This window comes from Parasteatoda tepidariorum, chromosome 10, assembly GCF_982258835.1.
Source record: "Parasteatoda tepidariorum strain Cologne lab strain chromosome 10, Ptep-v5.0, whole genome shotgun sequence".
Taxonomy (NCBI): Eukaryota; Metazoa; Arthropoda; class Arachnida; order Araneae; family Theridiidae; genus Parasteatoda; species Parasteatoda tepidariorum.
The window spans coordinates 60,768,234-60,780,183 of NC_141764.1; the positions used below are offsets into that span (position 1 = coordinate 60,768,234).

At 30.1% G+C, this 11,950-nt stretch overlaps 1 protein-coding gene across 2 annotated transcripts; it reads left to right on the forward strand.

Annotated features, from left to right (window-relative positions):
* The first annotated feature begins 6,797 nt into the window (after positions 1 to 6,797).
* LOC147802976 (uncharacterized) lies at positions 6,798 to 11,687 on the forward strand. Of its 2 annotated transcripts, XM_087153942.1 has the most exons (3): positions 6,798 to 7,309; positions 8,114 to 8,362; positions 9,357 to 11,687. In XM_087153942.1, the coding sequence occupies exons 2-3, from the start codon at positions 8,149 to 8,151 to the stop codon at positions 9,554 to 9,556; spliced, it is 414 nt and encodes a 137-aa protein (XP_087010068.1). In that variant the 5' UTR covers positions 6,798 to 7,309; positions 8,114 to 8,148; the 3' UTR covers positions 9,557 to 11,687. The 2 variants fall into 2 exon arrangements, with proteins under 2 accessions (XP_087010068.1, XP_087010069.1); XM_087153943.1 differs by lacking the exon at positions 9,357 to 11,687 and having other exon boundaries at positions 8,114 to 8,361.
* The last annotated feature ends 263 nt before the right edge of the window (positions 11,688 to 11,950 follow it).

An 11,950-nucleotide genomic window follows, 5' to 3' on the forward strand; every position in this document is an offset into this window, starting at 1 on the left:
CAGCACTATCTAAAATAGCTCTGGCGTGCTTAAAAGTTTTTTTTGTGAAAATTTTAAAAATATAACAGCTCCTTAACTTGTAAGCATTCGGACAACTTTATCTCGAACTTCGGTTTCTCGCTGCCCTGGATTGATCGGAATTCCCGTGTCAAAAGGCACATCAGATCCAGAGATGTTTCTCTCAATGACGATGTTCTCATTCATGCACATATTGTGCAGCACAGCACAGGCATTGATGATCTTCGCTGCTGTTTCAGGGGAGTAATTCAATACTCGTTGCTTCAAAAGGCACCGAAATCTGCTTTTGAGTGTGCCATTGCAACGCTCAACAGTACCCCTGCCAGAAACATGTCTCCTATTATATTCCTCTTCAGGCGAAGATAAATTATCTCCACTGATGGGAGTTAACAGCCATGGCTCAAGTGGATATCCAGAATCCCCTATTCAAATAAATTATGGTATCAGTATGGAGTAATAAGCATCAATAATTGGAGTAATGTTTTTTCTAATGGAAAACTGTTCATTGATCTTACATTAAAATAATATGCACACATATGATTAATAAATATAAATTAAAATCATTTATAATAAGAGCTATTACCCAAGAGCCATGTGTCTTTTAGTTTTGATAGTTGCAGCCATTTTCGCAATTCGCTTGATTTCCAAATATAGGAGTCGTGCGTGCTGCCAGGAAATCTAGCTACAATATTTAAAATTTTTTGCTGCATATCAACAACCTGTAAATATTGAAATTGTATTATACTGATCCATATTAATGATCATTATATTTAATAAGAACATGTATACATTACAAGTTGACAGTAAGTAAATGAACTTAAATAATAAATACAAGCTGAAGATAGACTTGAATAGGAAATCATAAATAAAAAAATATGTCTTACAAGCTGAACATTTAGTGAATGGAAATTTTTTCGATTCACATAATTTTGTTCCCTGTGGGAATCGTCATCCTTGGGGGGCAATAATGGCTATATGAGTGCAATCAATTGCGCCAATTACTCCATGAAAACCAGAGTATTCAAAAAACTCTTGCTTCAATAATTCATGTTCACAGAAAGAAACAAAAAAGTTTTTAATGCATACTAATTTAAAAACTAATAAGATAGTCATCTTTCTATTTATTTAATTTATAAAAATTTAAGTGACAAGATAAATAGTACTCTACAGAAATTATTTTCTATCAATAAACTAAACAATGAATAACTAAAAATCATTAATTTTTATTCATTTAAAAAAATTAATGGGTAAATAAAATAAATAGCTCTAATATGTAAAATGATTAACACTAATATCTATTTATTTTAAAAAAGTTTGAAAACATTTTGGCTGACTCCATATCTTCAGTGCAAGTGCTTAATCATTTTCTTCCCTTTTTTTCATTTTTTGGCAATCACAACTATATTTTACAATCATTTGAATATTTACAATCATTTGAATTTACAATAATTTAAATGCTTATTTATTTATGTTAAAATAAACTTATAAATTATGTTAAGTTAATATTTTGCATGAAAAAAATGTTTCTCTCAATGTTAAGCGACATAAAAATGGCAAAATTTGCTATGAAAAGTTAAAAAATCTAGCATTTTTTAAAAAAAAAAAAAAAAGACTTTAATTTCTCTCTATTCTAAAAAAAAGTTTTTGCAGTTAATTTTGTCCCCTGAAACACTTTTTAACTACGTGATGAAAATCTAAGATTAAGGAATCAATTCATTCAGAATCTTTCAGGGAAGACATTTAGGGCATTCAAATCTTTTACATAATTTTAAATTTTTATTTATTTTAGTTTTAAAGCACGATTTTGCAGTTAATAATGAAGAATAACCGCCGTTCACAACAGCCAATCACATGTCTGAAAACGGCAAGATTAAAAAAGCGATTTACAAGTCTGAATTTTCTTTTTCAGAGATGCAACCAATCACAAAATAGTTAGAATTTCATTCTTCAGTTTTACAACATCTCAACTTATTTCGTATTGATATATTGATTAATCTGATTATTTGTTTTCTAAAACGTTAATTCGTAAGTTTAATCTGGTTTTAAATCTTAATTCGATTTGTTTATTTACAAGTAATGCCTAAAAAGAAAAGACCTAACATTACTAAAAAGTCGCAACTCAATGCGAAAGCTAATCGAAAGCGGGAAAAACGTAAACTTCATAGTATAGAAGAAAATAATGCTCTTTTGCTTATACAACCTAATGATGATTCAACTAACAAAAAAAAAGTTAAACTAACAAAGGTTGAGCTAAAAGAGAATGTGTGTAATTGCTACACAGTCGCAACAACATCGACTTTCATTTGCCCACATCAAACCAGACCTGTAAATACAGAAAATGTGGTTGGAATGCACACTGTACCAATTCGCTTTCGCAATGTTGACAATGATATGGACCAAAATCCTAATCCACCTATTTTAAAATCAAAACAACATGAGTTTGCTGGTGATTTATCGAAATTGTTACCTATCAAAGTGGCAAAACATAGTCTTGGCAAAATGTTTTCAAAATGCAGTTATTGTGGAGCTTTGAGATTTGCTTCTGCAAAAGGGCGCTCTGTTAATTCTTGCTGCCATAATGATAACATACATATATATTCTATTGAATATTTAAACTCCATAAATCTCCCGGGACTGCCACCTCATCAGCTCAAATTAAAAGTTGGATGCATTGTAATGCTGATCAGGAACATATCTATTGTTGATGGCCTTTGCAATGGAACTCGATTGACTGTTCTTAAAATAGGGAAAAGAGTATTGACTTGCCAAATTGCTACTGGTAATAAAAATGGTAGTATTGTCAATCTTCCAAGAATAGAATTAAATACATTATCAAGTAATTCTTCCTTACCATTTGTGCTTTATCGACGACAATTTCCTGTTAGATTAGCTTATGCCTTAACAATTAATAAGGCCCAGGGCCAAACCTTCGATAAAGTTGGGCTATATATTGAACGGCCTATTTTTTCTCATGGTCATATGTGGCATTGTCAAGATGCACAACGAAGGAGAACATTAAAATATTTATTAAAGATGATCCTGTCATTAACAATATTGTATATAGAGAAATATTATAACATATATATATAATGTCAAATTTATAAATGTATTTAGCGTAAAGAAAATGCTATTGGTGCATTGTTTATTTTAATTCCGCAAAATTAATGTTTTCATTTATAGTTATTTTGCTGAATATTATTAAAATATTTTTTTAAAAATTACCCTGTTCTTAACAATATTGCTTATTGAAAAATATTATAGTGTTTGCATATATATATATATATATATATATATATTGAATTAAATGTGTTAAAAATATATTCATTTCTTTGGGACAAAGTCTGTATTATTGTGATTATCATTTTTTTAAAACAAGTTTCATATTAAGATTATATCTGCACATTGATGTTAATTTCTGACAATTTTGGCTCATTTAGAGAACAAATAGGACATAGAAGGAACTGTAGTCAACGAAAAAAAGTGACATTGATATTGACACACTGCTTATTCTGCATTTAAGAAAATTAATTCTTTTCGATGATAACAGTTAATATTCAGTTTAATATTGAAATATATGAAATCAAAGCATTCTTGGTTTTGCGAAGCAAACCAAGCAAGAATTGAGAAGCAATTCTCCGGGGGTTGGCGAGCGTCAGCGAGCAGGGGGCGGTGCCCTCTAGTTCAATAAATAAATGGAATAGTATAATATTGATAAAATATCATTATATATTCTGTATGTTAAATAAAACTAAGATTTTAATCTAAAAAAAATATTACATAAAATTGTCCCAAATTCTACTAAGGTTTCTTGTTTATTACGAAAATTCTGTTAGGTTTAAAGAAAGTATAATCATTTACTAAAAATATTTTATAAGCATAATAAAAGTTGTTAATTGAGTATAACACTTACCTTGTGTCAAGTGGAAACTAGATGTAATCACTCATCACACTGTTAAGAGCAGATGAAACATTAATAATGCAGTTGCTAACACTCTGCTGGCACATGCTAACTGCAAAGTCTTGACCCACAAACCTTTGGTATGAGCCTGAGACATAAAAATTGAGGGCTGAAATAACCTAAAAAAATTTTTTTTTGAGTTACTACAGTACTCTCTTCCTTATAAATACTTTTCAAATAAATTTATTGACGAAATAAAAGAGTAATATTACAAAAAACATAACATATTAATATACAACATATACTTAAAATCTTTCTAAAATTAAGTTTAGGTATGCAATGACATGCCTAAATAAGAATGAAGATAAATTAATCATTAAAATAAGTATAATATAATGGAATATGAATTCTATAATTTCAGTTAGACATTTGCGTATCTACATTGTGTCAGCTTTTCGCTAAGAAGCCAAACAATTCCTTCCTTCAAAGATATCCTGGGGTAGGTAAAAAATACATTTGTAAATGATAATTTTTTTCTGATTTTTATTTTCAATTTTGGAAGTTGACAAAATTTGGAATTATTTTCTGTATATAACAATATAGAAATCTTCCCTATTACTGGTATAAATAAGAACTTTACCCAGTGTTGAAACACGAAAGTAGTAGACTTTGCATGGCACATATTTTTTGTTCTCAGACAAAATTTGGAATTATTTTCTGTATATAACAATATAGAAATCTTCCCTATTACTGGTAAAAACAAGAACTTTACCCAGTGTTGAAACACGAAAGTAGTAGACTTTGCATGGCACATATTTTTTGTTCTCAGCCATTCACACAATGTATTAAGGGATATTTTCATTATAAATATACTGAAGTTCGGAATGTAGTCAAGTTAAGAGATGGGGTTGGAGTTAACACTTTGCAAAATCTCTGATAAGTGTCATTACTGTCTTTCACTCATGTTGGTATCTTAGTATCACTTCGTCCAATGTATATGAACAAAGTTACCTTCCTTTGGGTGGTAAAATAAAGAGAGAAATATTTTTAAATATAAAAAATTAATGAAAAATAAATAAATGCAACAAGGAAGAAGGAAATTTTTCCACGTTTGAAAATATAATTGATAACATAGTCAACTAAATAATACTGAAATATTTAATAAATTTTAATTACAAACTTTAGTGTTATCTACATTTTCAATCTCTTCAGATGTTTTAGAATAGTATTGAATGAAGTAAGCTATGCAGTTCCAATCAAAAACCAGTCATAAATAAATATTATACTTGGTATTTAACTCACATGAAGAAAATTTGTAAGTAGCTAATTATAGAAGTAAGTAAATTTATATCGGTTCATCATTTATTGATTTAAGTTATTTTTGATAAGAAAAATATATACAATATATGAATTATTTTTAGGTTGTTGAAACATTGTAAATTTAATAATAAATTAATAAGATAAGAAACTAAGATACTCAAGGCAGAAAATAATGCAAATAGCACACTAACTTTACTTACAATTAAAATATCATAATAAAAAAAAAATCAGCTTTAGATCATCAAGAAAAAAAAAATCATAGCATTAGATCATTAAATCAATTCAATTAGTAAATATTTCAAAATCTATTTTTAATTCTTACCTTCGTGGGGCTAACATAGGTCGTAATTTCTCGCAGAGTTCTATAAATATATGTTTATTTATTCGATACAATGAGATGAATCTTTTTACACTCATATTAAGAGCTGGAAACCTCACGGGTCTTATTTCTCGCTTTGAAATGCGATTTATTTGTTCCTGAACAAGAGCGAGAGCGATCAGATTGTTCAGCGCCATGTTTAAAACTGTAAACAAATCCCTTGATTCCCTCTTGGAATGACGATTCTGGGTGCTGGAGAAATCGATTCCTATTCTTACCAAGAAACTGGTTCCAAGGTGTTCGTGGTGGGGAAAAATAATTACCGTTCAAACGTGACGTCATTCCCAGCTGGAATTTCATTCCATGGAGCTCATGGTAGGGTTCGGGACTCTTTTGAGACCCCATAATTGGAATGAGTACACTCTAAATCCTTTAACGAGGATCCATTGGAGGGAAAGTCTTGTGCCAGCCGCCGCGATTACTTCAGCTCCAATAGCGTATATTAAAGTTCTTGCGGTTAAAAAGCTCCTAGTTGGATCTCAGTTCCAGACGGGTGGTCCGTCTACCGGTGGTCACTGCCTGTTCTGAGCATTGCCGCCGAAATTGTCCGATGATCTTTACCGGTTGTCGTTCTGTTTCGGCAATTTTACTTTGAAAAAATTAGAGTGCTCAAACCATGCGTGACGCATGAATAATAGTGCTTGGAATAAGACCTCGGTTCTATTTTGTTGGTTTTTGGAACACGAGGTAATGATTAAGAGGGACAGACGGGGGCATTCGTATTGCGACGCTAGAGGTGAAATTCTTGGACCGTCGCAAGATGAACTACTGCGGCATTTGCAAAGAATGTTTCCATTAATCAAGAATGAAAGTTAGAGGTTCGAAGGCGATCAGATACCGCCCTAATATTTGTTCAATTTGTATACGGTTCCTTCGGTTGATTGTGCAATTTGTATACGGTCCCTTTAATCGATTGTCCAATTTTTATACGGTCCCTCAAATCGAAAATTTGAAGAATCTTTCTAATCTTTCTATTATCAAGTGGGTTCTGGATTTGAGGTAAAAATATTATTTAATGTTTTAAACTTTATTTTAGTTAAAAATATCTTATACTATTACAGTTAAAAATATATTATCCTATTATATACTATAATTATTATTTTTTAATAGACTCAGTCTGGACCTTCTACTGTTGGGTCTGCATTCATAGAACGCGCGCCTTCTGAGCCTTTTAATGTAAGTTTCGTCTAACATTTTTTTTAAATGTTGTCTTATATTATTTTGTTTTAAAATAATATCTTTTTCTTCTTTTTTAGTTATGTCCAGCCATTATGCTTCAACAGTTATCTCGTCGACGAACTGTAAAATATCAAGGCGATAAAGTTTCCTACAGAACAATAATCGATCAAGATAAATTGCCCGTCGTACCCCCCTCGTAGATGTATCGGTTAGAGTTGGTAGGGCAGTTCCATATCACACGTGCAGAAATTCGCCCAACACAACACACAACTTTCGTTCAACACAGCAGTATGCAAAACTTTTAGCGCAACTTGGAAGTAGAATCATCGTGTGATATGCCAAACGAAGTTGAAGCAACTTTTTTCCTCCTCTTCGAAAAAGTTTGCCCAACATTTCGCACAACAACGCTTTTGACCAATCAGGTGAGAGCAGTTCACAACATTTCTTTCAAGAGAAAACAAGATGGCCAACTTGTGATGGTCTTCGGTGTTGATGTCAGATATTTGTTATTTCAGGTGAGCGTCAATACTTTATGTTTAATGTTTTTTTGCACAAAATATGATTCAATTCTAAAGAACTTATTAAAATACTTTTGAGTAATAATGTTATTGCATAGCTTATTTTTCAAAACGGCGATAAATTTTCTACGCCAAATTCGACAATCTGAAGGAATATAAACAGGCGATGAATTTTAAGAGTTTAAATAATTTTTATTAGTTTCTGTAATTAATATTATTAGTTTCTGTTATAAATTTTATATTAAATAATGTGTTATCACTAAAATTTTCTGTAAACAGTGATTGTTTTTAATATGCTTTAATAGTATGGTTTTTCTGTGGAAGTTATATCATTTACGGAATTTTTATTATTGATTCCTCTTATTTGAAATATAGTTAGGAAATATATTTTAAGTTATAGTTAGGAAATAGTTTTTTTAATTTAAAATAAAGTTTGATTTGGGATCGATGTAAATAATACCTTTAATATGAATTCTAATTTGTACTTGAAAAATTTGCATGTTAATATTCTCAATATTATTCTTGTATGTATCGATTTATTTATACTTAATAAATCTCAGATGCTTTTGGATATTAGATAGTAGGACCCTATTTTGAATATTAGCTAACGTTACATCTTATTAAAATTGAATTAAATTTTTATTTAACCTAAAACTATTTTAATGTATACTTGATTTTCTTTTATTTAAAGATGGTTTGTTTAGATTTAATAACTAAAGAAAATTTTATTCTCATATTTGAATTGTTGTGAACAACGTTTCATTATTTTATCACTATCAGTAATGTTTTTGTGTATTACAGAAATATGGCAACTTCCAAAATAGATAAAAAAAGTAATGAAAAGAGCCTCTACAGAAGTGGCAGCCGAGGGCTTTAAATGGCTGGCTGAGATGGAAAGTACTTTTATAGAGCTGTTTAGAAAGAATGAAAATATTTGGAATGTAAAAAATCCTTTGTATAAACATAGAATGCTTCGACGAGTAAGTTTCGACGAAATAAGTAAGAAGTTGGTCGTCGATTATCCTCTGCATGCAGCAGAATTTACAATTGGTGAGTATTTAAATCTTGATTAATAGTTTTTACATTGTGATTATATTTGAAGTAGCACATATAATTAAATTTTATGTTAAAAACTAAAATGAGCTTGTAAAAAATGGATGATAAACATTAATTTATTTGTATATTATATTTTATGATATCAATAATATAAATTTGTGCAGTTGCAGAAAAGTGTGAATAAATTACACCTTCAACATCTGAAAAAATAAATACCTATGTAAATAAAAGTATATTTATTTAGGATATTAATTCTGAAGTGTAACAATTTTTACTATAATAATTAGAAACAGGGCATTTATGGAATATAATTTTAAATAGCTTAACCAATTTCTAATTCTAAGAGACCCTGTTAAAAAAATTGGGTGTTTATGTGTTCAGCATATTAATGATATAGTAAAGAAACTAGACTTAAATTCATCTTACATGGGCTGACTTCTAAAATATTTATTATAACGATACACTATAATTTGATAGCTTACAATACACATAGTATTGTGACAGACTTTGTAATCATCAAATTACCATACATAAATACCATTTAAAATACATTACAAACTTAACATTTTCTTTCATTAAGGTTTCATTAAAATAATAAAAATAAAATACCAATCTTAATATTGATTTCCTTCTCAATTTGATTTGAGCATATGTGATTTTTTGTATTAAGTGTTATGTAGTATGTTAATAATGAAAGAAAATTTTAAGTTTCTTTTTTATATTAATGAATAGAGAAAAATCACAACTGTAATGTGGCATAAAATTCAAGGAATTTAATTATAGAGGGGTTTACATATATTCAAACAAGATGCATTCAAAATATAAGCTAACATGTGTACATACCCCCGAATTTTTAAATTAAAACAGTATTAACACTCGATCAAAATATCCGTACATATATAGATACATCCAAATATTTTGGAAAATGTCATGATATTGTCAAACCTTCCTTTAATTTTACTAACTTTAGCTCTTTTTTTTTTTATAGAAAAGCTACAAAGCAAATATTTAAAGCTAAAATATCAGTTTCAGCGAAATATTAAAAAAATTAGACATCTAAAAAGTGGTTCTGGCTGTGAAAGTATCACTGTGCCATGGATGCATTTTAATGCTCTACAATTCCTTGATGGAGTTGACGACAGCTTTTCTACTTTGGATGGTGATAAGCATAAATCAACCCAGGTATAATTTTAAAAGTTTTCTATTTTATTTCAGTTTTAACTAAAACTGCTTATTTTAGTTTTAACTAAAATACTATTATAAAGTTTAAGAAATTATTTTGATACTTTTCCTGATTACAAAGGTCTATATGTGATCATAGTAAATTATTGGTACTTGCTGTTCGAAAGTGTAAAGCATCAGGTGTACAATAATTAAAATGTTTCATGAAACCCACTTTTATTTTCAAGATATTTTTAAATATTCAATAAATCTTAAAAATTAAATGACTATCAACATTAAATAAAATCAGTTTTCGCGATGAATTTTTATTTATTATAGAAAAGGATGTATACTGATTTTAAATATACATTCATGTGTGTATATAGCTATTATCTCTTCATTCTACTTTAACACTTAAATGAACATTTAATTCATTTTTGGTTGTGTTGGTGCTAATGTATTAAAGCAGTATAAAATCTTATCGAATTTTAGAAATTTGTTTTGGGATAAATTCAAATTTTAATGGAGAATCTAAAAGGGTAATAATAGAATAAAAAAAAAGCTTCAATTTTTCTCTTTCTCAAAATTAAATGACACTTCTTTGCCATGTATTCTGCTATTAGACATTGTTATAAAATAATGTCTTGTATTTACTCGAGTTATAATCATCAACAAATATTTTTTTTCTTAATTACCTTATAGTCTTAATGAGTTATGTTTAATTTTGACAAATAATGCATTAAAAAAATTTTTTTTTCAGAACGAGCTGACCTTCATGCATAATAAAGATCAGGAGGTAGAATCCATTTCACATTCCGCCGGGATTGATCCTGATGTGAGTTTCATTTCTATGGAGTGTTTTGAGGATGCCGAAAGAATTCCTGAACGAGATATGGAGGAAGAGTGGAGGGATTCTGCAGAGGAACCAGAACCCTCATTCTATGGTGATGTTTCTTCTCCCTAAACAAACCTGCCAGAACCTCCACTCCCTAGTGTATTTCCTTCTGGTGAAAATTCTACACGAGAAAATCACCAGGGCGTTTCTAAGCGAGCAGCTTATAAACGCAAAAGAAAATCAAACGCAACTTCAAGTGATGATTTTCTTGATGAAGCGGTTAAAGCATTAAAAAAAATCTTCCTAAGCAGGAGGATTCCATGGAGGACGCTTGCGGGAAGTACATTGCCCATATTCTAAAGTCAATACCTCTCTCAGCAGATTTTCATAACAACCCAGCCGTTTTCTTCTTAGAAGTCATTTTCTTGCCCAACATTTCTTTCTCTTCTCTTTAATTATCGATCCATAGATTACTAAAAAGGCTGGAATTGATAATATGCGAGATCCATTGTAAAATAATACACAGACAACAATCGCCAGGTAAAGAATACTGATTTTCACCTATGAAGAATCATAGATCGACTGTATGGGCGCTAAATTGCCGGGATAGAAGGAAGGTATCGGCGCGTTTACGATAAACATTTTCATGAACTTTGGCAACCCTAGAACAACTTCTTCCGACTGAATGTTGGATGAAAAGTTTATCTTGCTGTTGCGTTGTGTTGGGTGAATTTCTGCACGTGTGATATGGCTTTTAGTGTGTCGACAAATGAGTACCAAGCAAGCTTGGTACTAAACATTGGGGGTTCCGCGTTCGACTGACCACCTGCCCGGAACATCTGCTCATGCACCCATCTTAGGAAAACTGAGATGGGCACAGTAGACCTTGGCCCTCTATGGGCTGTCGTGCCACTCAGTTTAGTATTTATATCACTCTATTTGTTTTGATAATTAAAGAATGTATAATTTGCAGTTTAAATTCTATTTTCAAGTAAGGTTTTTATTTTGTTCTTCATTATTGATAATGATTTGAAGTTAAGTGACTCTGTTCTATTTATTTTATATATGGATTGATTACAAATCCAATGTGAAGGCGAAGGCAAGCTCAATAAAAAAACAGCCAGAAAAAACAGGAGGAGACCCTGCGTCTGGAAAATTCTTAACTGATTTGGAATCAAGAACGGCAGCCCTGATAGGAGATTCCTTGATTTATGGGATGCAGGAAATTGTTGATCCTGATTCGTTTATTGAAAGTTCGTTATACATTTAAACTCATTCTTTTTTATAGAAGTGGTCCATTTTTCTACTCCTTGTAAAAATTTTGTAAATTTCTATTTGTTGTTTAGTTGAAAAGCATGTTTTATAAATGGTTTGATATGTATAATACATTAATTTTCAGAAAATGGATAGAATAATTTCATTTTTGAAGAAATGTTTTTTTTCTTCTCCCGATAGGTTTATCAAAGAAAGCTGCTAAATACAAAAAAATCTCAATTGTAGAAATTTTATCACTTCTGTTTATGTCTGTTGTAAGACAATTTATGGCCGTCTGATTTGGATTTGTTAGTAAAGTAATTCTTGCGTAC

Excerpts from the sequence above, each read along its gene's own strand:
- LOC147802976 (XM_087153942.1), top strand. The coding sequence starts at position 8,149 with ATGAAAAGAGCCTCTACAGAAGTGGCAGCCGAGGGCTTTAAATGGCTG. Across the intron at positions 8,363-9,356 it reads TGCAGCAGAATTTACAATTG|AAAAGCTACAAAGCAAATAT; the intron begins GTGAGTATTTAA and ends TTTTTTTTATAG.